Genomic DNA, 27,507 nt, shown 5'->3' with positions numbered 1-27,507 from the left:
TCTCCTACTCTGAAACTGCCTGGCTCATAAACAAACAAATTCTTCTCTTCCTCCATCCACACACAGTTCCATAAAAGACAAATTAAAATAACTAAGCATTGCTTACATCAGTAAAAGGTGGCAAGATTGGACACCAATTGCACAATATGGAGAATCTGGGATCAGATTCCTCTGATAAAAGATCAAGGGCATATTCCTACAAAGCCTGAATGAAAAGTTCAAGTAAATCAAATAAAGAACTTTTCTCTCACTTGCATGAATGTGACAAGAACATGTTCTTGTGTATTATGCAAACTTAGATACTTTCAATGATAATGACATTGTGTTTGCCTCCTAGAACTTTATATTCTACAGAATCTTGCTATAACTTCTCATTTTTCTTTGTAATCAAACCAAACTAATTTTCAAGAGACAGATGTTTAATAACATATGCACAAAACTAACTCTGAGAGCCCTGGAAACCCCTGGTATATTTAATCCATAAGATCTCACATGATGGATACAGACTTTATATATTCCTGAACTGTATAGTCTAACTTTTAATCTTGTGCAGGAACAGATTCTCCATCATCAGGCAACTACATTACACTTTACACTTTATGGACTAATCTTTATTCACAACCCCTTTTTTGTTAGAAATCTCATTTCTTTGGGAAAGCCATCTATGAAGGAAGTTCCTCAGCATTCTGACCTTCCCTCCCATACATGTCTTTTAACATACTTTTAGCTGATAACAGGGGCAGACAGCTGCAGGGAGCTGCTATGGGGAAGCATTATCCCCCTCACCCATTAGACACCCCAAGAAAAGCCAAGCCTTGGGGTTTAAATTTAAGTCAAATCCCAGTCACTGAGCAGCCAGGGCCAAAACAACCTCTAAATGACATAAAAGCATAAACTGTGAAAATAAAAGCCCAAAGGAGTATGTGATGCCTACCAAAGTGACTTTTTAGAAAAATCATTACCTACCTAGTGATTAAGAGTGACCAGTTAGGGATAAGTTGTGGTCACTCCAAGGCTGATTTATTCCTCTTCAGAATCCACCTTTGCTATGCTGTGTGCTGTTAAAAGCATTCATTTTTTACATTTTAAATGCCTTGATGGTCTAGGTGGTGCTGTGATAGGACAGTGATAGAACTGGAATAGCAAATAAGGATAAAAAAAAATACCAAATCAACTATGCTTAGGTTTGTTTTCCACATTAAATTAGGCTCATCAACAAGTAATATGAGAGCAGAAATGAATCCTTATCCAACAGGAGAACTTATGAAGTAATTAATTAGGCCAGATCTACCATGCAGAATTTAAACAAAGAAAGGAGAATTGCAGAAAACACTGCAGGAGTATTCAAACCACTAGAGTCTCCACACTTTTCATCAAATCCAGCTTTATAGAACACAATTAACAACAAATTACTTTTTTATTGAATAACTAAAAGCCCTCTAGAAATGAGTGAGGCAGAGTGAGGTCTATGATTTAAGTAAGCCTTCCTATATTTAATAAGTTGGTGAGAAAGCAAACCCAAGAAATTTAATGTAAGGAGCTTTCAATCATGAATTTCTCATGATGACTTTATAAACACTGAACATTCACCACCTAAAAGTCGATTTGCCACTTTGCATGCCAGTTATTTTCAGGGACAGGTTTGCCAAACCCTACAGGCTCTTTTAGTGACAGTTTATATTTCAGGGTACAAAAACAGTCCCTGAATTGTGCATGCTAATGTGCTGGTACTGACAAAAGCAATCTGGTGAGACTGACTCAGAATTGCACAAGTTCAGCAGTGAGGAACAGCATTGGCAAGAGGGGTTAAAAGGAAGTACAACTCAAATAATCATTTTCACTTGAGTTGTGAATCCCAGGGAGACAGTCCCATTACAGCACAACAAAACCAATAAAAATATGTAGGAAACAGGGACTGGGTAACCTTTTGAACTGGTTAACCTGCTCCCTCCCTAACAAACATGCCTCAAGAAATGTGAAAAATGCTCCTGCTTGGGTTGTCACCCTATGGACAGGAAGGCTTCTCTGCAATTTTTTTTTTTTTAACTATTAAAATAGAAACCATAAATGAAAAAGGGCCACAAATTGTTGATCATCTAATGGGAAATCTGCTGCAAATGTATGTCATATAGGCAATTAAATTTTTATGCTGAGATATACACAAAAGCCAGATTAAACTGTTTCTCTAGTTTACTCCCATAGAGGTGTCTTGCAAATATGATGATGAGATATTTAAAGAAGAAAGGCAATGTGCTCTTGGATTACCCTGCTTGGGCAGGAAAGTTGTACCAGATGAGCCCTGTGGTACCTGCCACCCTTACCAATTCTGTAATAAGTCCTGATTAATTTGATGGTGAACAGGCTTAGGGCAATATATAGAAAATATTAATTTTCTATAAGCATTTACATAAATACATACATGTCAAAATATTTTTTTTATTTTCCATATGTTGGGTTTATTTTAAGCTTAATAAGTGCCAAGATTGCTGAAGACAATTGTTTAATTGCTTTTGCTTTATGCAAAGTTGTCCTTTTTCTTGGGCAATGTACTGTCAAAGCACCCTGAACTCTACCAGCTCTGTATGGAAGAGCTGAATCATGTTTACCTAACACTCTACTGTCAATCAATACAATCAATACAATACAATCAAGAGGATGTGCAAAGATTATAAAGCAATAATTCAGTTGTAGATATTCTGAACATGATAGCTTTAAGTCTCTGTTGAAGCAGGGAGAGTCTGAAAAGTGTTTTTGACAGTGCTTTGGATTAAATTCTCAGTCACTCCAGTGACCAAGGAAAACTGCATAAGAAGCAGCTGAGGACCTGTAGATACACATATATTATATACTGCATAAAAGCTACCTTGTAAAGATGTATATTATTTTCAAACCTTGGAAAACAGAGAACTACTGTAAAATTATGTACAAATTTAGATGCAAAGTTAAAAGCTCTGCAAACTATTTATAGTGATAACAAGAGACATGCAACAATGAAGTTGTGACCTAAGTACCTTTGAAAGAGCTACCAAGACTGTTGCTCATGGAAACCAAAATATAATCTTTATTGACTTGAGGATCACCAAGAAAAGCATATAAAGACACCATTTTATGACTTGTTTCCTAATTTAATTAGCATATATAAATATTGAAAAATAAAATAATATCAGAAGAGTAATAAACTTAACCATAGTGACCAAGGGGAACAATGTGAAAAGTATTCATTGCAAGTTGTATAACCCAGTGAGGGAATAATTATCAGTTCTGTTCAGCTTCTGCTCAGAAATAAAGATTTATTAGATGAAATTAATTTTTCCACAAATAACATTCTTTGTGGATTTTTCTGGATTATAATGATAGTAAACTACAACAGTAAGTGGTCTCCCTTAGTAGTTAAAGCTGACTAAAAATCAGCTGCACTGACATATGTTACAAATAAGACCATGTTATTTGTCTCTGCTAAGTGTCAAGTCTAATAACATTCAAAAAAAGGTTTCAGCTGTAATTTGCAGTTTTGCTACCCAAAAGTCTAGGAAACACTCTTTCTCAGTGACAGCTATGAGTGCAATCTGTAGCTTGTACACATAAGACACTGAAGTTTTGTCTTGAGTGCAGAATAAAAGTTCAAATTTAAAAGTGATTTCAGTCAAATTCCTCTTCATTCATTACACTGAAGAAACAGAGGCAGTATTTGACCTAGGGCCCACAGCACACTTAACCCAGCAGCAGAGCACACTGTCTCACTTTGCATGGAGGATGCTGCAGGCTGTGGAGATGCTCCTCTCCTCATTTCCATCCTCTTTTAGAGCTGTGTCTGCCTGAGAGCCAAAGATCCATCTTTTAAAAATATATTTCAAAGGCCTGCAGAATGCAGTGTCTGCCAGCAGCAGTAATGTTTGGATGAAATCTCCAAACTCATTGTTTGGGGCATCATTTGGAGTACGTACATAGGTGTAATTAACAAGTCTCTACAGTCTTCATCTCATGAGGTATGAAGTACCACAGACACCATTAACTCTATTAACACCAGTGGATTTACTGGGTTTTTTTTGTATTACCCCCAAAGCTGGTAGCATTTGTTATCAGTAGCTGCAGGATTCATAAAGACCTGAAAAGAAATAGCTGCAGTTCTGCTTGGGAGCTACAGCCCTTCACAGGTACAAAACTTCTGTAAATCAATTTGAAGTTATCAAGGGACCATGCAATTGAAGCTAAAGGTAATAATTCCTCGGGTGAAAGAGGCCAGAGGGACAACTTTGCAAAAATAAGGCAAATACTTAAGAACTGCAACTATTATTCTCTGTTAGTTCTTAGACAAACAAATCCTTTTCCTATCAATGAACATCTAAAATTACCTCATTATTACCCACCAACAAATGAAGAGGTTCTGATGAAATTCAAAGGCAAAAGACCTTACAACTTTTATACCCCAAAACTATTCCCAGCAGGTAAAGCAGGTGGAAAAACTTCACTGTGAGATGAGCTGTCACTAAGTGCTAAGAGTCATTCAGCCTCTATCAGAGCATCTGCAGTTTCAGAAAGCTTTTGGCAAAAATCCCTCATCAGGGGCTCCTAAGGAAACTAAATGTTCCATTCATACTTCGTGTTCAAAAACAAATGGTGGCATAGACAATCACTTGCCACAACACAGGGAAGTGGCTGTTCTTCCAGGGCATCTGGGCTGTGACCTGACAAAAAGCAACAGGATCAGATAGGGATTCTGCAAACAAAAGGTTTGCTTTGTAAAACCACAATGACACAGGCTCACTCAAGATGGAGCACTCGTGCAGGTGATTGCAGTTCAGTCTGTGCTGCACTGCCAGCTGATTTTCATTTGAGTGAGGAGCTGAAATCACAGAGAGGTGAGCTTGAAAGAGACCTCTGGAGACCAAGCAGTCCAACTCTCCTGCAAGCAGGGCCAGCTACAGCAGTTTGGTCTAGCCTATATTCAGCTGGGGTTTTAGATCTCCACAGTCTCTGTGGTCACTGTTTTAGTTCCCTCACAGACAAAAGTTCTTTAGATTTTGAAGTGGCATCTCCTGTGTTCAAGCTGGAGTCCATTGTGGTCAAGGATTCAAAAGTCAATGCAGCAACCCTAGTGTTCTTGCTCGTGACACTTAAAGAAAATTAAGTCTAATCTCATAATTAAGCTTGCAGGATTTGCTTTTATTTTCATTTTTATTTTTATTTTCTTTAACTAGACAGAAATTAGCACAGGTGATAGAGGCAGAGGTATTTCTTGTTTTTCTCTCAGCCTCCTGGCACCAGGCAACTTCAGCAGCTGCAGGATACCCCACACCCTCCAGGCCAAGTGCCAGGTATTAAGTGTCAATAGCTAATTCCTAACTAAACAGTAACAAACCCAACAACATCCTGAATCATTAGAGAATCAGAGCAGACATAGTTTCTCAATTTAAAATAATTTTCAATAATACATCTAGACTGATTTTCAAGCTTGAGGCACCAAACTTTATATAAGCACACTTAAAACATTGACTCATTTGGCCTGTCTGGAACTGATAGTTCATAACATCAGCAGGTTTTGAGTACACTGCATCCTCTCTGCCTTCAGAGAAAAACCAGCAACAGCCTGAGCATGCCAACAGGCCATTGATCTGAGGAAATACACTGAAAGGTGCCTTTGATTAGCTCTCTACCTTGGGTTGCCTATTTTAACCAAGCACAGATTGCAACCTGCAGAAAAAGTGAAAAATGACAGTAAAAACAGTAAGCAAAAAATCAGAGAGAGGAAACAAAGCAGTTCTGCAGAAAACAAGAGTTGGAAGTAAAGCAGTGCCCAAAACAAAAAAGGCAAAAAATAGCAGAAATGTTGGATGAACAAGAGTTACTGTATAGAACAAACCATGAACAGTGTTCCAGAAAGCTCAGATTAATCACCCAGGCTAATGCAAGTACAAGGTATAAAGCAAATTTTTAGATGCAAGAACTGTAAAGGCAATTGTATTTAACAGCACAAAAAAAAAAAAAAAAAAAAAAAAAAAAAAAAAAAAAAAAAAAAAAAAAAAGAGAGAGAGGAAAACTCCAGAGGACAAATGAAAAAATAAAAATTACACAAAATAAAAGCACAAAAACTATTTCCAAATACTTTTTCTGAGTGATATAATAAAATTTGAGTGATGAAAAATGTGACACGGGGGGTATAACAGGAGATATATTTATTTTACAATTATGTATATTTGCAAAATGAACACATAAGACTTTTAACTTTGCTTAAAAACCCATTGTGGTGATGACTGAATCCAAGCCCCCTACCCACTGTGGTCCTGCAACAAATGATGACAGCAGTTAGTATCTTAGCTCTGTTGGCACTGTCATTACTACTGGCATTATGTCTGCAAGGTCTTTATGCATCCCTGCAATACTTATATTCCTTTATAATCCTAAAGTACAGTTTTAGACTGCATCATCTGCCAAAATCAGGTTCTGAGGCTCCTTATAGATCTCCACGTAGGAATGAGCCAGTTAACTCAAAGGCAGAGTGGTATCTTTTAAAGAGATTTACTGTGAGAGGATGCATTGCTATTTCTCACTGTCAGCCTGCAAAGAGCTCAGTGGTGGTATCAAGGATACAAATAAGATGCAAAGTGCTCTTCATTGACAGCAAACAGCTAAACCTGTGTGGCTCACTTTAAAAATGCAAAGCACATTTTAGAGTGCACTGGGTACTTAAAAAAAAAGGAAAAAGAGAGAAAAAAGAATTTTTCCCAGGGTACATTACACAAATTTAGAATAGAATAATGCTATATGTCAGAGGCAGTCATGCTTTTGCAGCTGAATTTTAATGCTGCCTTTTCTTTCTTCTGTCTCACCCTACCAGGGGCCATTCTCCTTTGAAAGCTCCTTCTCTTGTACAGATTGCTGCTGCTACCTTGTCACACCCCCTCCTGCCTCCATCTGCCACTGCCTCCTCATGGGCCATCACTTCTCACTGACTTCTGCCTGGGGAAGAGGAAAAAAGCCCCAAAGGAGCTCTACTTTGCATCTTACCTCTAATAATGCCATACCTCTTCAGACAGAAACAGGGATATGTGCACATCTAAAAGAGTGTCCCTAAATAAAACGAGTCAAACACAGCTCAAGATTGGTCTCTATACACAGATAAAGGAGAGTATAGAAGCAAGATTTCCTTATGGCTCTCCAGCAGATCCCAGATGCCACGGTAGGGAACAAAAAGGCTCCTGCAGCTTTCAGTAGCCCTCTGTCACAGCTGGCACCCTGCCAGCCTGTGCAGCCAGCGCTGCTGAGCCCACTGGGGATGCACTGCTGGGCAGAAAGGCCCAGGAAACCCAAATGAAGAAAGGGCCATCAGGGCTGCAGACAGGGAGGGAGACAGAGCCAGCAGAGAAACAGATATCCAGGGCAATGGGTCAGGGGCAAAGTGGAGAAAGGGAAAGGAAGGTAAGATCTGGAAGTACTGCCATGCACTTTGCTTTCTCCCAGTGCAGGCTCCCCAGAGCTTCAATGCATTTCCCACACCTCACTTTTAACTCCTTAAAGGGCTGGGTTACAGCAGGCTTAGTGACTTCCTTTTGGGCTGCATTCACTGATGGAATTCCTCAAAACTTGTGCTTCCTCCAAATCCCACTTTGCTTCTCCATCTCTACTCTGTAGCATCATCACAAGGGAGAATACTTCATCTTGTTCCTGGAAGTTTTCAGTGACTGGAAACATCATACATGGAACTCTGGAGGAGAGCAAAAAAATTCACCAGCCAAACACCACATTTGTCAGAACTGTCTCTTCTCAAAATGCAGCAAGGCCTCTCCTGAAGAAAACTATGCCTCACATAGTTTACTTTACACACAAAACTATCAGCTCACTGGAGTGCTGTCCAGACAGGGCTCTGAAAATGTATTCTGGAAACACATATATTCTCTGGAAAACACAAGAAAACTTAAACAGAAAGCAAAGGAGTAATCGTTATGCACTTCTATTTAACCTTCTGATAAAAACTTCAAATTATTCAGACCAAAATTTATTTGAAGTAACTAAAAAGGCATTCAGATCCAGCGGTTCAGCACGCTGCTCTGGCTCCCTTCTCCCAGTTTTCTCCCTGTTGATGTAGAGCCAGGCCCTGCTGCTGCCCCTGGCAGGGAGAGCTGCCCTGGAACACCACCACCATCTCATTTAGGGCAGGGAATGGAGAACCTCTCCAGCAGGGCAGAGGGAGCAGCAGGCACTCTGTCACCCTGGAGAGGCAAGGCTGTCCTGCTCTGACAGCTGCTGCCTGCAGCCATCACCTCCCTCCCCTTGCTGTGTGCCTGTAACCACAGGGAATGTCCTTCCCACGTTCCTCACCAGAATTAGAGGCAGTGGTACAGCCATGCATCCTGTGGGAGGGGGCCAGCATGAGTAGGTAGGCTCAGTTTCCAAAGGTTTGCTTCTAAGTAACTGTGCCATTCACCCCCTCTCCTTGCTGAGGCAGCAGAACACGGGATATGCATCTCTTACAGAGGCCCAAGCTCACTTCTGCATGCAATAAATCAAACTGAACAAGCACCAAGACATCAAATTGTAAACTGAAGCAGCTGAGCAGGGGCACCTTTCTGTACTCCTAACAAATCTCTACACTGGAAGCAGCCCAACAGATAGAGAAAACAAAACTCTTACACCACATCAGAATCAAAACAATGCACACAAGAAAAATATAAGAATTAAAGCTCAACAATCACCCCTCTCTGTTTCCACCACAAAACAGGTCCAGAATGGCTACAGCAGAACAAGAGTCACATTGCAACAGGACACATGCTTCATCCTCAAGACTATTTTCTCATTAGTACATAATATTTCAGTTCCATTTAAGATCCTTGCTTTGTGTTTTTATGGTACCAGATCGTTTGATTAATCTGGAATTAGTCTAAAATAACTTCCTCTGAAATAGTGTTTAATGTAATGTTTTACCTCTTGATTAAATACTGTTCAGCAAAGAACTTGATGCTTGGCATCACTGAGCATGCTGTACTAGTTAAAACTGGTCAAAATAATTAAGGGGTTTTTTTAATTATGTCAGTTTCAGAAAACTTGAAAGGATCCTAAAGACAAAAATTAAAGTACTGCATGAGATAAATGAGTAGGCCTGCTCTTGTCCACCAAATGCAAAATAAGGCACCTGTTTAGAAACCACGTTTTTCTGGCTGTGCAACCCCAGGAAATTGCTCCTTCCCATTCCCCCAGCCTGCTCACACTCCACAAGCAAGACACAATTTTTCCACAGGATCTTTCCTCTTCTCGTTTTCTGGATGTTATGCTTTGCTCTTTGAGGAGACACCTTTGCATCAGATCCTGGATGAACTAACTGTTCCCTGCTGGAAGGGAATTGTTAAATTTTTGCCCCAAGACTAGGCTGGCAGTGGCCACAAGAGAGCAGGGCTCTCACTCACTGGCAGAAGTCAGGAAAACAAAGGGCTGCTTGTACAGCATCTCCCACCAGCCCTGCCTCCCTCCTCTCATCCCCACCAGCTCCAGCTCTCTCTGGGTACATCTACAAAGACACAGCTGCCAACAAAGTGAAAAGGAGTGAACCAGAAGATAAAGGTAGGTTTTGCTCCTGAAATTATCCTTGTCTACTTGTTCCTTCTAGTTCCAGGTTACAGAATTAGGAATACATATGGGAACATGCAGAAGGAGATTTGGGAGAGGCTGTTACATTGCAGGCACGAGGTACCATTCAAGACAGTTGCAGGGCTGGGATCCAGATCAAAATAATTCTTTTACTTGCTTCTCTTCAAAGTTGGATACTGCAAATGAGCATCTGAAGTCACTAAATATAGTATATTGCCTTCCAGGGCTCGATATAATATGGAGAGAGGTGTCTTCACAATGAATTGCTGTCTTAAAGAAAACAAAATGGGGTTTAATGAGAACTCAGCTTCTGGAAAGAATCATGGTATTGATGACAGTTACAAAGCAGTAATTCACTGAATTCATCTTCAGTGGAATAGCTGCTGTCCTTAGAGTGTTCAAGCAAAATAGATTCAAGAATATTTTTTGATGGAAATAAATCTTCACAATTTATCAGTTATGCAGTTCTTGTGTAATGATTTTTAGTAGTGCACTAATAAACCTAACTACCAAGCACAAACACACCTAAATACTCAGCATCAAAATACATTTAATTTTGAATAAGTAAAACAATTTTAATATATATTTGATTTTTAAGTGTAACTTGTTAACCTGGCACATACCACTGGACAGACTGGAAAAGAACATACACCAAAAGTGTACCAATTAATGTATTTCTTGTTTCCAACACTAGGCAACTAGAAATACAGCCTGCTTAAAAGGAAAAGAAGGGTATATTTAATGAAGGATTGACATTTTTAATGGTTGATAGACCAACATAGAAATATTTCTATTTTCCCAACCACGCAGGATGTCTAGAAGTGCCAAAATACACATTTGTGCCATTTCTCAGTTTTCTCTATTTCTAACACTTGAGCTCCTACTTGATACTGTGTGACCTTTAAAGGCTATCACTTCTCATGAACTGTTACTCCTTGTTCTTGGACAGGGAGGCTGAGGCTTGGGGTTTTCTCTTCACTCTGACTACCTCTGCACCTAGCGGATCCGAAGACTAGATGGTGCCAAATTGCCTGACAAGATAATTCAGGCACTCTCAGCTGAACAAGCAGAGACAGCACTAATTCCTGGCTCATCATGCATATTCCCAAACTAACCATTTTCCTTCAGGAAAAACTCCAAACTATTTCAAAGCACTTGTATTCCCAGGTGCATGTGGTCTTAAACCTTACTTACACCACGCCAAAATAATTAACTGAAAAGAACTTACACAAATGCAAGGAGCTCATTTTTGGTATTTTTAGATGGCTTTACTCCTGCTAGAATTTGAAATTATAAAATCTTGATAGAGCAAGCTGGTCAGGCTTAGCATGCCTGGCATTGCTATCTTTTCAGAAGGTTTTATAAAATAAGAAAATGTTAGAGGATGCTTGCTATCTATGAATGAGTCCTTGAGCCACATTTGTAACTGGATTTGTTCACTGCATTTTCCTGATTTGCTTTGTGAGAGAAGCCTATCTTCAGTGCTGTGCAAAAGCAGACAATGCCTTCAACACTCATTTTGAAATAAGCATGCACATATAGCTCTGTTCTTTACCTAGGCAATCACAGTGACACTCCAACATCTGTTCAACAGCACTCAGGATGAGAAGCTGCAGCAGTTTGTGAGACAGAGATGCTGCATCTGAAAGGTGTGATGAGTTTACCCACACTGATCTGTGCAGGGAGCTGATGAAACACTTCAGCTCCTTGGCAATCTTACATTTGCAAATAGGGACCGTTCTCTCTCCCCCAGGAAAGAAATACCTGTTTGAAGAAAGGTCTTTGAACAAAAAGTTTCTGTTTGGCTTTGATCTGAAAAAAAAAACAACAAAAAAACAAAAAAACAAAAACAAAAACAAAAAAAAAAACAAAAAAAAAAAAACAAAAAAACAAAAACAAAAAAAAAAAACAAACCCAACTTATTAAAACCCAAAACCTGAAGGAAATATTTAGGCAGAACCAAAATTATAATATTTTTTCTGAATAATAACAGTGTTTATCATAGGTAAGATGCATAGCTGGGCAGAGCAGCTGTCTATCCATTGCTGTCCAGCATGCTGACTCTGCTAATACTGATTTTGGCACCCACCCATAGAAACCCTCCTGATGACACATTGCAGCAATATCCTATTATTTTTCAAGGCAAATAGTGAACTACAGAATCACTCTAAAAACTTTAGGTCATGATCTAGCAATTTGACAGTGTATATATAGAGAATATGCCTATTTTCAGGAAGTGAATTCCTACAAATTTTGAGGAGATAGGCAGCTGGCAACAGATTCAAATGAGCATTTCAGCTGAACTCCAAGAAGAAAAAGATCACTTGAAATTATTAAAAATTTAAAAAAAAAAAGTTCACAAGAGCAAGGTGTCATGAATGCCTCATCCTCAGTAGAACACAGAATAATCCAACCACAGGAAACAAAGGCATAAACCCCCTGCTTCCTAATTTTCTATTTAATGGAATTTTTCTTCTATTAAATACTTCATTAAGCTCAACTGTTTGAACAGAGGATTAAATTGTAATCCCTGACACTGGCATTTATCTAGAAATAGTATAAACAATTTTTTTCTCTTTAAGCATTAGACTTCTCTGAGCAGAACTCTCATAACTAAAGTGTTTATACTCCTACAAAGTAAAACCATAAATATAATAATACAGATTCTTCACTCAAGTCTAAAAAACACCAGGCAAGGTTAGAACAATGTTGACTTTATTTGGGTAGTAGTTTTGAGGACTAAAACTAATAAAGACAATATGTTATTGAATACTGCACTCTGAGGTAATTAAAAATAGATCCCCAAGGCTCCATTAATAATGCTTTATAGGAGTCTTCTATTCAAAAGTTCCCATACAAGTTCATGGAGACTAAAAGGAATTATTCAATGATTTTTGCTTCTACAACAGAAGCCAAAAAAACCACAGAAGAGCTTATTCTCACTTTACTCATGTTCTTTAATATATTGGCCACTTTTTAGTACTTTATTTGGCTACTGATGCTAAAAAAACACCAAGTTTAAATATAAAAATAACTAACCAAAAAGCTTTGAGGTGTTGTATTTTATCCCTAATATGAATCTCAATTTCCAGATTTTCTTACATGGCATTTTATTCATTGGCTGAAGAAATTGAAGATAAGATGGCTAAGGTGGCAAGTACACTACCTGAGAATAATGACTAAACAATACTGTAGATTTATATATTAAAAGTTTACTGTTTATTTTTCAAGGGTGATCTCAAGAATTTTACAAAGTAACCCATATTATAGTCACATCTACAACTGGCATACTTCATTTTTTTTCCTTATCTAGATAATAGCTCCACCATCTTAACTTCACCTTTGATAGTCTTTGATTGCTTTACACCTTGTTTTATTTGGGTTAGCCCATTCTAATTTTTGGTCCCACATGGAAGATCAGGGCTGGCCCATAACATCGTGTCAGGGCATGAATTCCAAAGTGCCAGCAAGATGAAGGACAGCAAAGTCTTCCTTAAGTCTTACACAAACAAAATAATGAGCACACAGGGAGAGTGCTGGGCAGAGCTGGTCATTCTCTAGGCTCATTTTCAGAGCAGAACTCCTATTTAAATTCAGTTAAGATAACAGATCCATCTTGTTTGAGCACAGGAAAAGGTAAAAAAAAAAACCTCACTCTCCTAATACCAATAAAAGCTCAGTTCAAACATTGTTCAAAAGCCTAATTTAAAAGTGAATGCAAGTTCAAGGATGCAAAGCTTTGTGACAAGGTCAGGCTGTGCAAAGCAGCACAGAACAGCAGAGCTCACAATGAACAAAATGATGAAAACCCTAGAGATCAGCAGGAGAGTTTTGCAAGGGATAATTTATCCCACCTCTAAAAAACCAGTTAAAGGACATCCAGTAGCACGACTTAACTCAGCAGTTCAGTACTAAACAAACCAAATAAAGAAGATTCTCCATAATGCTGCATCATTCCAGAGCCCAGCACAGCAGCACCTCTGCAGACAGGTCCTTAATGCCTCAGTTTCTCACACAGCCCATGACACAGCATTCAATCAGTAAGCAGTTTTCCCACAGCTTTGATGGGGAAGGATAGCATTTATTTTATGTGACTCTTGTTTTGACAGGCAAAGTGGCCAGGAAGGCAAGGACACACCCCCAGACATCTCCCCTGGTTTGGTAGCAATCGATTCAATCACTTACACCACCAAGAAAACACAGCCAGCTCAGAGCAATTTTCTCAAGGTGAGAGGCCACAGAAACAACAAAATTGCCAGCATCAGAAGCCTCAATTCCCAATGAAAGGATTCCCAAGGTTGTACAGAAAGTAATGAATGTCAATTCTGCTGCAATATTATTTACCTCCTAGGAGAGAACACTCTCCAGCACTGGGGCTCAGATGACCAAAACTTCACAGGAAAGAAAAACACCATGCAGAAAGCAAATCAGGGAGAGAGGTCTGTTCACAGCAGCAACACCTGTGTCACGTACCTCGTTTCTCTTTAGCACCCTGCTGTGGGAGCCTGGCAGAAATGAAGATGGTCTCAGTGCTGCTGCTGCTGCTGAGCACCCTCCAGGGCATCCCTGCAGTGCCTTCCCAGCGCCCTGCCTGTTACAAGAGGCCCCTCGAGGGGCACAGCTGCCACAGCATCCCCGGGAGCAGCCACGGCATCCCCGGGAGCAGCCACGGCATCCCCGGGAGCAGCCACGGCCTCCGGCACGTCCCGGGTGGGCTGCAGGACCACTTCTGGGAAGGGAAGGGCTGTGAGGTCATCTGCTACTGCAACCTCAACCAATTGCTCTGCTGCCCAAAGTAAGATCACACCCATTTCATGTAAACTTCATAACTGCCCACCATACTCCCATCATTTCAGTTTCCACAAGCAGAATAAGCTATCATTTTAAAGAAATCCGTCACTTCAGATGGCTTGAAATGGTATCAAGATATAGCAAATTTTCTGTTATTGTCAGTTTTGAGGATTTGTTTTTCAGGGGCTCACCTAAGACTTGCTTAGCATATTTTATAAACCTGCCTGTCCTATTTAGAGGGACTTCAGCATTTGAATCACCCAAGTTCTGACTCCTCTGTTTGATCTAAACTAAGAATAACTACATCAAACCCTTATTCACAGCATTTTGCAATGAAGATGTTTTCAGGACCACAAAACAATCCCATTTGATTTCTGTTCCATGGAAGGGAATTGTATTGCTATTCTAAAGTGCACATGTGTCAGTTAAACAAGAAATTCTGTAAAAATAGATGGTAAAAGCAGAAAAGCAAAGGAGGGGCACAGGGGTTCACACCTGTGAAAGCAAAAATTGAGCACAAGAACAGCAACACCTCCCTGGCTTGCTCACACTGCTGACAAAGTTGAACAGTGAATTTCTCACTGAACATGGGGTTTTTGTTGTTACATAGAAAGAACATAACTGAGTTAAATAAACACCATCAGCCCATACTGGTTTTAGGTAATAAAATGTATTAAGAGGTATTATTTCATTCAGCTTTTCAGCAACATCTTTTCTTCAGTAAATTTGAATTAGAAATACCAAAAATTCAAAACTTACTAATACTTCAGAGGCACCAAAATGTGATGGCATTATATAGGCAAGCAAAAATTATTTTTATATGTGCTCCTCTTAACACTCATTCCTCAAGTCCACTAAAATCTAATAAAGGAAACTTTTCAGCACTTCTGTAGGGAACTCAAGTTGAACCAAGTGGGATTCTAAAGCTAAAAATCTCATATTCAAACTGAGAGCAGGGTTTAAGTAAGATTTTCATCTTTCTGGTTCCCTAAAACCAGATATGGTGTCCTCATCCTGAAGCACACTTTGGGTCTCTAGCTTCAACCTTTGAGCAGCATAGTAAAAACTCTTCCTTTGATACAAATACAGAAGAAAATATTCCTTCCATCATCCTGAGGTACACAAGACCTGCTTTTCATCCATGCTCTCAGGACAAACTGCACTAAAAAACAGTATGTGTGCACATGCCAAAGTCCTTTATTTTCATAATATAATCTATTTGGTGAGCTTTTTTTCTCAAAGTTAAAATACCAGGGTGGAGTTCTGCAACCTGGTCAGCCAATGGAAGTTCTGCCATTGCTCTCACAGCAGGTCAGCAGAGGTAGAATCTTCATCCAGACCTGCACTTGCATTTGCATTGCTGGAAAAACATCCCACAAACACAGTTAATCCCACATATACCATGATACATGCTAAAAAATACCCACAATGGGAAATGCATGCCATGTTAAAGCTCCAATAAACCAATGATCTAACTGTTTAAATATGTGATGCTATTTTTCAGGGATATTTTCTTTGGAACAAAGATATCGTTTGTGATCCCCTGCAACCGTCAGTGAATCAAGTCTGCAAGTGAAGATAACAAACATTCTACAATCATGTAATAATGTTTTCAGAGGGAAAAACAAAACTATCACCACAAAAAAACCCTTCCTTTCTAACCACAAGTCACTGCCTCACTTTACACTGTAGAAAGAACTTCCTTTCTCTACCTTTATGGAATATCAAATATGTAAGAAGTTTTCTTTTCAAATCTGGTAGCTAATTTCCATAAAGCCATTTCCATGGTTTAACAGACTGTATAAGCTCTTAATGTATCCTAATATGCATTCCCCAGCAAAAAGCATAACTCTACTTACTCAGCACACTTGTTTGGACAAAGAAACTTCAAGCCTAAGCCTCCATGTTGTTAGGAACATGACTCTCAGAGCAACTCATGGCAGTGCAGCTTCCTATTCCATTATTGCCATCACACTTTTAATGCCATTTTAAGCTGAAGCCACTCAGTCCCTGGCACTTCTGAAGAGAGGCTCCCGTGTTCTGTTTAGGCATTTTAGAATATATGCACATACAAAAGGTGTGCATTTCCATATTTGAAAGTATTTCACTGGAATAAAAATAATAGTAAAAATTTACATTAATAGTACTAAAGTACACTTATGTCTAACGTGCCTTGACTATACAATCTCTAAACCTTTAAATTGCTTAATCTTAGCATTCAATATTTAAAAATATTAGAACAACAGATTTTTAAATCAAGCTCTATTTGAAATACAGTACTGCAAAATTAATTTAAAATGCTGTCTTTTTTAGGCTATAGCCTATTTTAGGCAATAGCTACAGAAAACACAGAGATAATCATCTGAATATTCAAGAGGTATTGAGATCTGAGACAGACACAAAAAGACATAAATTTTTGACATTTGACATTTTTTGTTATATGGCAATCTGTATTGGCAGGTGTTGAGAGGTGACCACAAAATTTTAAGTCAGTCACATGGAAAGTGTGCAGTACTGAAGGAGCTGTGCAATCTTCTCAAAAAAATGCATTGTTCACTTAGTAATCCAAACTGATACCACCAGTTCACCACACGTGCCTCATGTGTCAGTATGAAATATTACCATGACTGTAAACTGGTTGGATACCGGGTGAGGGGATGATTATACACAGCCAACAATAAATATTTCAAGTAAATCTGTCTGCACTATTTTTGCCCTACTGACTGTTGAACAGCTTGTGTCACCAGGCTTTTTTTTTTTTTTTTGTTTGTAGAATTATTCAAGCAGATTAATTTGGGCTTCCTACCAAATAATCAATTGATAGTAAAAATAAACCCCATAAATCTGGCAACCCAGTGAAAATATTGTCAGCACTCTGCAAAAAACAACAAACTGATGGTATGTGCTCTTGTGTAAAGTCCTCTACAAGCTTCTAGGGCATGTTAACTTCTGTTGTTTGTGCCATCTAGTTTCTACAAGAATCATGTTGCATATGCCTGGCATTCACAGCTTTGCAAAGCAGCCATAGCAAAAAAATTTAAGGCAGATACAAAGCTGGGTACTAAAGTTGGTGGCTTTCAGTTATCTTTCTTCCTTGACTCCTGGAAAATCCACAATCCACTGGAGCAAAACTTTCTGCTTTCCCCATGCAGCAAGATAGGGTCACTTAAGCTACTACCTAAAGACTGACTTTCCATAAAAACTTGATTCATGTTTCTCTCCACACTCACACAGCTTCTTCTACAGGTCCTGCCAGGCCTAGGTGAGAACATTCAACCCTGTCATGCACTCAGAAAAAAAAAAACCTCTTTATCCTTTGGATGTCCTATCCATTGCTAGGTTCCCTGGCTATTCATGAAAGTCACACTTGGAAGGTAAGAAGCTTGAATGTGTGCAAAGGGCATTTAGTAACCAAATTGACAGTCTGTGTAGTTAAATGGGCATAAAAAATGTACCTTCAAAGGAGCACCAATTTTAGCTGTCACTAGCTAGATATCACTGTCTTGAACTTAGGCCAGCACTGCAGAACTGTATTGTGGAAATACATAAAGCAGTACAAGTGAAAGAAATCATACCACTGAGAGAGAGATACTGGGAAAGCAGCCAGGTTGAGGTTGGGGTTTATCATCATTCAGTTCTATGCAAGCATCACAGGTCAAAAAAAGCAAAGTGAAGCATCTTAGTTGTACTGATGCCAGCAGAGTAGTAATTTTCAAAAAAACTCTGAAGATCAACATCAAGCAGATTAGATCATGGACATACTGCTTTCTCATTTTTCCTAAATTAAAAAAAAGCTTATCAACATCTGATAAGTTTAGTAGTTGCATTGAATGCTAACTGAACAAACTGAAGCCGTGTCCTCCTCAGCTTTAAGATGAAAACTATTTTCCCTCAGCTTTTTATGTGCACAGCTTTAAGCAGAAATTATATTCCATACACCACACATTTAGATTGGCACAATAATTGACAATACAAGTCATTCATAATATCTTCAACACCAGAATTTCCTAAGACAATCAATTAAAAGCCTAAGTATTGTTGGATATCATTTTCCATAAGTTACCATAAGTTTGGGGTTTATTGAGTGTTGTTCTTTTAAACAGGCCTGAGCTAACCCATGCAATGAAAAAGAAACAGTGTGCCTGTCAGAAGAGACTGTACTGACCCCACACAGGCTTGACTCTCACTCTCCAATTAAGCTCTTAGCAGCAGTCCATGCAGACCAATGGAGAAGTCAGCAGGTAAAGGATTTCTTACCAAATCCAAGGATTTCTCAGCACAGTAAGCTGCAGCAGTCTCTTCATCTGTTCTTACAGCTTTGAGATGCCAGAGCTGCATTTTTTTCCATTTTAATATAGGAGCAGGAAGGCCTCAGTGCTTGGAAGCACATATCACAGCACTGACAAAATAATAAACAAATCAGAAAATCCTCCAGTTTTTGTTTCCAAAGGGGAAAAAATAAAAAGTGTTATTCAGCCATTTCTGCCCAGCTAAGAACAGAACTGACACTTAAAGCCTTTTAACCTTAGGAAAAGAACCTATTACCAAGTCTGCTACAGCTTCTTTTTTTTTTCAAGGCATTGCATCTGAGCACTTGAGGTACATTTATAAATATATCCTTGGCACATTTTAAGTGAAAAATATTTTAGTATTATTACATAGTTCATCAAAGCTTAACTATTAGGTACAAGTATCATAGAATCACAGAATATGCTGAGCTGGATGGGACCTGTCAGGATTGAGTCCAACCCATGAAAATTACAGACACACCCATTTGAGCAACAATATCAGTGATATTTATTTAAAATACTTTTGCTGAGGAAGTTTGTTTCATAAGAGATGGTTTTCAAACAAATCAGCAAGGTTATGAAAAATAAAACAGACAAACTCTCTCAGGAGAAAAAGTTACAAAGAAATCTTTTGCATATCAACAAAATCTCAGTCTTTTGATTTGCAATCTTGAGTCTCAGTCCCAACCTTTTCTGCCTAATGAACCCCACTATCCATCTTTAGATCTGGTTTGTTCTTGTCATTCTTCACTGAGTAGATGAAGTATGTTAAGGTGTCCTTTTCATTCACTGGAATTGTCCTAAAATGGCAGCCAATTATCTATAAAGGAAGAATGCAAATAAATAATCACTCTTACATGCAAAAACTTAAGATTCAAATTTAAACGTACTACATTAAAGCTTAAGAGACAGACAAAGAAGCTTAGAAAATAAGGAAATGTTCCCTCTCTTCAGAAGTCTTTCAGTAACAACTAGAGCAGTGTCCATGGTATGCCAGGACAGATTACAGGGGATCAAATGTACTGTACATTAAGGAAGCTCTGTGGCCATGGCTCACAAATACCTGCAGGTCAGTCAAATCAAGCATGTGGCAGAAGCAGCTTTGCCCATGCACACCATGCAACATTGGAATAACCTAGTGCAAGTACCATTCCTTTAGCTATCCATGTACCTAAAGCAGACCCTTTGAAACACCAGCTTTGAAGGACAAAAACTGCTTGTGCTTTTCCAAATCACAGTCCTGCTAATTCAAGAGCTAACCTACATATAAGAAAATGGAAGGCTGATTTTGCATTCTTACACTTAGTGGCAGCAGGACTAATCTTTTACAGTTCAGCCCTGAGAACACTCAAGACTTTTAGAGTCTTGCTTTTAATTCACATAGATTAAGGAGAGATGAAAACAGTGTCTGCACTTAAATACAGCCGAATGTATCACTGCACAAAAGTGAAAAATAAGTAGCTATACCTTCCTGTTAAGATCACCAGCTCTTCCACTTATTTACATCAATATGCTGTGACTGCACCTTTGCAGCTCTAAAGAATTCCTTTAAAATTGCACTCATAAAGCAAAGATGCTAACATACAGCTGTACTGACATGCAGCTTCAGCACTTTTACAAACAGTAAATTCCACAAAATTCCAGTTTTCTGACAGCAGATTCAGTGGTTTTAACAGAATGAATTACCAACAGAAGTATGTTTTTTCATGTTTATGTACTTTACATATTCAGAAACTGATGGTTGCAGTAACTAGCTTTTTAAAGCAAAGTCTGAACCTCACCAAAACTTCATAGACACCTCTCAGTTTCTAGTTCTTTTCAGCAGGACATTTCAGGTGAAGCTGTGACTGATGCACAGACAGAATAAATCCATGATTCTAGGATATTCAGGAGCATGAAGATATTACTGTTCCAGCTAAACACTGTGTTTTTAAGCAGCACACACTCCTTTTGGAAGTGAAGAGTCCCTCCTCTGGAAAGAGCTTTTACTTTTGATTTACTTGGCTCAGGAGCTGTGGCCAATGAAGGAAGCTAGATAAGCAGCTCCCTTTTGTTCTCCTAAAATCCAGATTATACAGGCACTTTATGCAAGGATCACAGTGCATAGAAAACCACATGCCACAGCAAGTTGCATTTTCTATTATGGGAAACACTCATACATACTTCAACAAGCTGTGCTTTGTTAAGTCCTGGTCTGGTCTGTAGCTTGAAGTGTCTTTTGTACCTTCGAAGTGTGTTTACTTGTAACTGATATAAATCAACCTAGAAGAAAAGAGGGGGAAGGGGAAGAAAACAATCTAATACAACTGAAAAAAAAAAAAAATAGAAAATCAGTCATTAATAGTTCCCCTCACAAAAACATTTTGGAAACTGACAGATACGCAAGTGTAAACAGTCAGCTCAGCAGATGTCATTTTGACAAAAAACAAACCTTCCAGCAGAAAGGAAAATAGCCCAGCTCAGTTTAAGGGCATTTTGTTGTTACTGAGCATGCCTCTACCTCCCTTTAGCTGTGGACAGTGTTACAAACTCACTATTGTACTTTAGTCCACTCTGGGGTTTTGCTTGCTTCCCAGGTCCAGTATGGCAACACAAAGCCCAATAGCAACTTTCATCTAACATCTATGAAGATACTGATTCAAAGGAGGCCCCTATATTGTGATTTCTGCCATTGAATCTTATGTAGATTACATACAAGACACAGCACATCTGCACCATGAAAGAGAACGTATTAGAATCAGGGCAAAGTCTAGAGCACAAGCACTCTTGGCTTGAGGTGAGAAAAGAAAACAACTGCTCTTGCTCTCCAAATGTATCCCTGCTACACAAGCAAAATGCAGGAGTTATGTGCATGGGCATAAATGTCCAAAACCCTTTCTCAGTGTCAGTCAACAGTGGAGAGAATTACACAAAGTCCTCTCAGGGATACAAATACACAGCCTTAATCCAGTACTCCGTCAGTTTTGAATCCTATGTACTCTGATCAGTCACTTCTCCCAGCAACAGCTTACCCTCCCATCCTCCCTGACAACCTGAGAAAGCTTAATCAGATGACTGAGTGGGAGAGCAAGCTCAGAAAGCAGGCTGAATGAGAAATACTATTAGGTCAGTTCAATTACAACAGTATCCTCCAAACTCACTGCATTAAAGATGGATGAAGGCATTTGCTTTAAATTCATTTAACAGCCTCACTGCAGAACACGTAAAACAGCAGTGCTACTGCACGCTTGGCAACCTGGCCAGACTCGAAGTGAGGCTGCCTTGCATGATAAAGGATGGTATCCTTCGTGTTTCTAAAGTTTGCATGGCATTCAATTCCACTTCCCAAGTCACAGTGGGGACACCACCCTTGCAGCATCATGCCAAGGAGGAGCAGCAGCTTTTCACCAAGCCCCAGAAGCTACAAGTACTGCAGGAGTTTCTTTTCTTCCTGCAGGAATAATTTCCAATCAGTAAAGATGGTCATGACTGAGATGGAAGCAGGAGAGCCTTACAACTCTTCAGAAGAATGATGCTTTTTTTCCTTAGCAAACTGAGTAATAATCGAAAACAAAGGTGGTTAAGGGCAAACAAGTATCTAAGGCATACAGTAATTACAAGGAATGAATGTACTGCCCTTGTCCAAACAGCCAGCTGACACTCCTCAAAAACAGTGCCCAGTTGTTTTTTTTTTTGTAGTAATACTGTTAAGAAAAAAAAGCTTGTTTTCTTATTCTGGAGATATCCATCAGTTGAGACATGTTTTATAATCCTGGCATAAGAAAACAAAACAGGCTTCCAGGAGAGCTGCAATTACACAGTGTCACAGAGCTACCTGAAGTCACTCACAGCACTAGCTTTAGACAGAACTTTCCAAGATGCAAACAATCTCAGATATTTAACAGACAGACAACACCACCCAGCATCAAACTGCTTTCAATCTCCTAAAATCCTCTTAGCCAGAGCCTTCAGGATGGAGCCTCGTGCCTAAAGGCAGATTCCTGCACAAAGTTTCCTCACTTACTTGCTGTTATCTGCAGATGCTGACCATAAGGATGCCATTAAATTAACACTTACAGAGCAATTCCTGAAGAATGTTTTAACAACCCCTCTCAGAAGGGACCGAAGGCATAGCAGCCTCTGCTCAAAACTAACACGCTGCAGAGCACCTGCTAAGCAACGCTGTAGCAGAAATAACCCAGAGCACGTGAAAGAAAGAGACAGCCTTATGTTCAAGACAACCCATTACACTACGAAAAAAGTTGAACGCTTTAGTTTCCTTATTTTAATGGGTAACGTTTCACTGGTGTGTCGGGGAGAAAACAGGTTGAAAATACACCGTATTTCTCTCTACTCCTTCATAGTAGAGCTCCCCAAATGGCTCTTTCCCCCCCAGTGGGGCAGAAACAAAGCTACCATCATTAAACTCTCAGTGTTTAAAGTGACTAAGGCAATGGACTAATTGCCAAGAGCCATCTGCAATACATTTAGCACAAAAGAAAGGTTTGGAGGGACAGGACAGAGAAGCACTTATATCCCAAGCACTATGTGCAATTCTATTCGGGTTGTCAGCTCCTGCAAAAGATAAGAGTTCGATGGTATGTGGCAAAGCACTAAGCAGGAGAGGATGCTGGAAACAGCAGATTGCTGAGAGAACCATCAGACTCTTTTTATTGTACTCTGCACCATTTCATCAGATCAAGTGCTACAAAATTCTGTTATATTAAGAACAGTGCAAATCAAGAATCTTCCCCTACCCACAGGAAAGGTGAGCTGTAAAAGTGGGAGAGTGGTGTTGGTGCACACTCAGTATCATTAAGAAGCTTAACACAACAACTCGGGGAAAAAAAAAAAAATCAACTGTTTAGCTACCTCTGGAGTGTCGATGTCTTGCACTGGTGAGTCACCATCATCATCGCTGCCTTTCCTCTTTCTTCTGTTTCTCACACTCTGAATTAAATTTTTGTGGAAGTCACAAATGTACAGATGCCTCGCCTAGAAGGATAAAACGGCGTGTTCCAATCAAACCCACGTAGCGCATCTCCCAGCCTGCAGCGTGCACGTAGACAGACAACCCTCCAGCACTCCCAGCCACACCGGCTGCGCTGGGGCGGCTTTTCTGCTGGTTTCATCTAAGCGGGGAGAGCGCTGTGCTGCTCCGAAGCCGCGCACACAGCCCTGCCTCCCTCCCCCGGCCAGCACGCACACACAACAAGCTCCAGTTGTTCTCCGCAGGGCTACGAGACGCCTCTCGTTTCCCCAGCTATATCCTCCCCTTCTTGTTTTACTTCCGCTACCCGGCGCGGTCACGCAACACACTTATTTTTACTTTCTTTCTTTCTAACAAGTTTGCCCTCGGTGGGGGTCTGCGCGCTTTGGGCGATGCCGGCGCGCTCCAGCCGTGCTTTCAGGGCAGAAGAGCGCAGGGGCAGCGCCAGGGCTGCACAGCCGGCCCGGACTCCCTCCGGCTCCCCCGGGCTCCCCACACCGCAGCCGCCTTGCCCTCCGCAGGGGCGGGCGCTCTCCCGCATGGCTCCCGGGCGCGCTGGGAGGCGGCGGCCCCCGCCCCGCCCGGCCGAGCCGAGCCGAGCCGAGCCGCGGGGCCCGATGGCCGCCGAGCGGAAGATAAAGCGGCACGGGAGACGTGCGGCGCTGCAACACGAGGCGGGGCGGCGAGCGCGGCCCTCGCCAGCAGCACACACAAACTAGCGCGCCGGGAGCCACGCAGGCTCAGCCCGCTCCGGCCATGGGGGCACACGCCGGCGGTGCCCCGGCTCCAGAGGGCACCCCGGGAACGGGCAGCACAGGCGGGCGCTGCCCCCCGCCCGCAGGGACTCCCTGGCAGCGCTCCTGCCGCGCCAGCCAAACTCGGCTGCGCTACGGGAAAGAGCTGGGGAGGGGGAACGAACACTTCCCCGCCGCCAAACACCCCTCCTCCCCCACCAAACTTGGTTAAAAGTCCCCCAAGCAACTAAGACACGGACGCAGCGACCTACCGGCCGCTTTTGTCCGCCCGCCCCGCCGCGTCCTCCCCTCGCGGACTTACGCTCTTGTCCAGCTCGATCTTCACCTTCTTCTGCGAAATGCTCTTCTGGATGCGCTTGCTGAAGCTGGCGTTGCCGGCGGCGCGGCCGCATCGCTCGCCCTCCTCCCGCAGGCAGCACAGCTGCCCGGCCCCGGGGCCGCCCGCGCACCCGCCGCCCGCCGAGCCCGCGGCGGCGGCCGGACCCGGACCCAGCCCCGGCGGCGCCGGCGGCGGCGGCACCTCCACGGCGGAGCCCGCGCTGCCCAGCACCGCCGCGGCGGCGGGCTCTGCCCCGCGCTGCGGCACCTCCTCGGGGGCGAAGCCGTTCATACCCGGCGCCACCGCCGCGGCCGGCGGGATCCCGCCCCGCACCAAACTTCCCCGGCGCGGCGCCGCGGCCCGGCGGGGGGCTGCCCGCTCCCCGCCCGCCTCCCTTCAGCGGCGGCGCCGGGACGCAAGTCCGCCCTCGAGGGCGGTCAGCCCGCGCGTTGTGCGAAGGGCTCTCCCCGCTACCAAACCCCGCGACTACCGGAGCGGCGGCGGAGCCCCGCGGGCCACCCCACTTCCTCCTTCCCCCCCTGTCATGTGGAGACTCTTCAGCTGTTTCCTATGTAACAACAGCAACCTGCCCGCTCCCCGCCCCGCCCCGCCCCGCCGCGCATGCCGGCTGCCGCGCGCGGCCCCACGGGAACCGCAGTTCTGCCCCGCCGCCGCCGCAGCGCCCGGGCCCCGCACGGCGGCGGCAGCCGGGATGCGGCAGCCGGGATGCGGATGCGTTACGACAGCCGCTCCTTGTTTCGCTCCGATCCCTCTCCCTCCCGCCTGCAGGCCGGGCCCGCCGTGCGATAGCGGCGGCAGCGGCTCAGCCCATCTTTAAAGAGCCCCGTGCGTCAGCCTCTGTTTCCCCCTTCCGCGCCTCCCCGGCGGCTCCGCGGCCGGGTGTGAAAGGGCGGCCGAGGGTGCCGAGGGTCGGGGCTGCCGCCGGCCCGGCCGGGCGCGTACCCGCGCTCCCAGCGACGCGGCCGGCCGCCTCCGCCCGGCTCTCGGCGGCGCCTCCCGTGCCGCAGCAGCTCCCCCGGTCACTTGTTCTCGCTCTGGGGTTTTAGCCGGAGCCGGCACTGCTCGGGCTGCTCGTTCCGCATAGTCTGTCTCCTGCCTTCCGCCTTGGCCTCTCCCCTCCCTGCCTCGCCGCCTCCTCTAATTCCCGCTTGCTGTCGGCCATGGGCGGCAGCTCCGTCCGGCCGGGCTGTGTCCGGCGCCGCTGCCCCTCCGCCTGCTCCCCGGAGCTCCCCGGGAGCCGCAGCGCAGCCGCCGGCTCTGCGTCTCTCGGCAGAAAACAAACGCGGCTCCGGCCTTTGTTAGAGCTGCTCTTACAACACACGTAGTCAGCGCTCCGTCCTGCGTTCCTGTGGCAAAGCCCTCTGAAGACAAAGGCGATTTAACAGCGCGAGTTTTCAGCTTTGTCATTTAAAAGGACTTTTTGTTATTAAAGGTGACTGTAACGACAGAAGAGACTTGAGAACGCAGAATTATTTTCGCTAATGATGTACCAAGACTTTGCTGTGCACACGACTAGGTAAAATAGACACTCTGAAAATACTTGACAAACGCAGGTATTTTTAGTTTTGAGGCTTTACAAAGCTATATAAGAGATGCGTTAGCATTAAATCATTTAACAATTCAGCTGTTGACAGCAGTGTGGCAAAAGCAGCAAGCTCTGATCTACTGTCCTTTCAAGTACATTCAAAGGAGCGCAAGGAAGGGAGAGGTTTTGCTTTCCCTTTGAACTACCGCAACTATTCCTTTAAATCTCAGAAACGGCATCTGAGCTGAGCGCGCTCAAAGCGCAATGATTTAATCGCTGAAATATTCAACCGTATCGCTTGCTGTGCGCTTCCAGCTTGAAGAAGGAGTAGCAGGGAGGGTGGTGAATAATTCAAGGAGACACAGATCCTGCGTAAGCCAAAGTTCTGCGTGAGCCGGGAACACGATTATAGAGCAGTTTCAGTTTGTGCTGCAGATGGCTCCTTAATCTGATTGCGTAACCTGGTATTAGAGAATAAGGGAAGGTCCCACTGTCGCAATTGAATGAAGGATACAGTAACTGAAGCTGAACTGAGCATAAAGTCACAGCAGCTATCCACGAGGCACGTTTCAGTGATTAGTGAGGGGAATAGGAGAGCTGGAAAAAACACCGAACTCTGCTTTGTCATCAGCCAAGATGAAGACTGTATAATGCCTCGGTTTAATTCCGCGCTCTGCTGCTGAGCAATCTCAAGCAGCAAAGGTTTAACTCACTTTTTGAGTTTCTTGTGATTTCAAACTTTCGAAAACTGTAATCACGTTAAGATAAAAAAGAACAAAAAAACCCAATAACAATCATAGCACACCTCAAAATTTGAGAATATAGGAAGCATGATCTGGGAAAAGTGGGACAAGGGTGAGTTCCAGGAATTCTTCAGTGGAAATCTGGGTCATGAATAGCAATTTCTAGGCTCTTGGATGATGTCTTTTGAGGTCCTTTTGGGTTTTTTTTCAGATGGATTTGACCTTACTGTGAGCATAAAATGTCAATCTGGGTCTGGCTGCTGTTGTTTGGTTTGATGGAAAGATCACTTGTGCATTTTAAACGTTTCTGATCCTCTTTGCCTGGGAACAGTTTGGGAGCAGTTAAAAGCCTGATTATGTTACCCAGCCGTGCTTGCCAAGTTGCTAATTTATAAGCGTAATTTCAAGTAAAGTAGTATCATAGTTTCATGGTTAGGTCACAATAAGAGAGTCGTGGGACTTAGATGGTTCTACTTCTGCTGTAAGCTGCTCATTTTCACACCTGTGCTTCTTTGT

At 42.3% G+C, this 27,507-nt stretch overlaps 2 protein-coding genes across 3 annotated transcripts in view; one reads left to right on the top strand and one right to left on the bottom strand.

The window, feature by feature from the left end:
- The window catches only part of SCRG1 (stimulator of chondrogenesis 1), a 73,599-nt gene extending 56,537 nt beyond the window's left edge, over positions 1-17,062 (top strand). Inside the window, exons 1-3 of one of the 2 annotated variants that reach the window (XM_056489561.1) lie at positions 9,473-9,552; positions 14,068-14,374; positions 15,875-17,062. In XM_056489561.1, coding sequence (XP_056345536.1) covers positions 14,094-14,374; positions 15,875-15,929 — 336 coding nt within the window. In that variant the 5' untranslated portion in view covers positions 9,473-9,552; positions 14,068-14,093 and the 3' untranslated portion in view covers positions 15,930-17,062. Of the gene's footprint in view, positions 1-9,472; positions 9,553-14,067; positions 14,375-15,874 lie in introns of those variants that run through there. The other variant, XM_056489560.1, reaches the window with a different exon arrangement.
- A 2,081-nt stretch (positions 17,063-19,143) lies between these two features.
- On the bottom strand, positions 19,144-25,241 carry SAP30 (Sin3A associated protein 30). Its single transcript, XM_056489559.1, has 4 exons — positions 24,685-25,241; positions 23,511-23,633; positions 20,823-20,921; positions 19,144-19,479 (listed from the first exon to the last, which is right to left on the bottom strand). Exons 1-4 carry the CDS (start codon positions 24,991-24,993, stop codon positions 19,357-19,359), a joined length of 654 nt encoding a protein of 217 aa, XP_056345534.1. The 5' UTR covers positions 24,994-25,241; the 3' UTR covers positions 19,144-19,356.
- Positions 25,242-27,507: the final 2,266 nt, after the last annotated feature.

The sequence above is a fragment of the Oenanthe melanoleuca genome, chromosome 4 (genome assembly GCF_029582105.1).
Source record: "Oenanthe melanoleuca isolate GR-GAL-2019-014 chromosome 4, OMel1.0, whole genome shotgun sequence".
Lineage (NCBI taxonomy): Eukaryota > Metazoa > Chordata > Aves > Passeriformes > Muscicapidae > Oenanthe > Oenanthe melanoleuca.
This window is presented reverse-complemented; position numbering and strand designations above follow the sequence as displayed.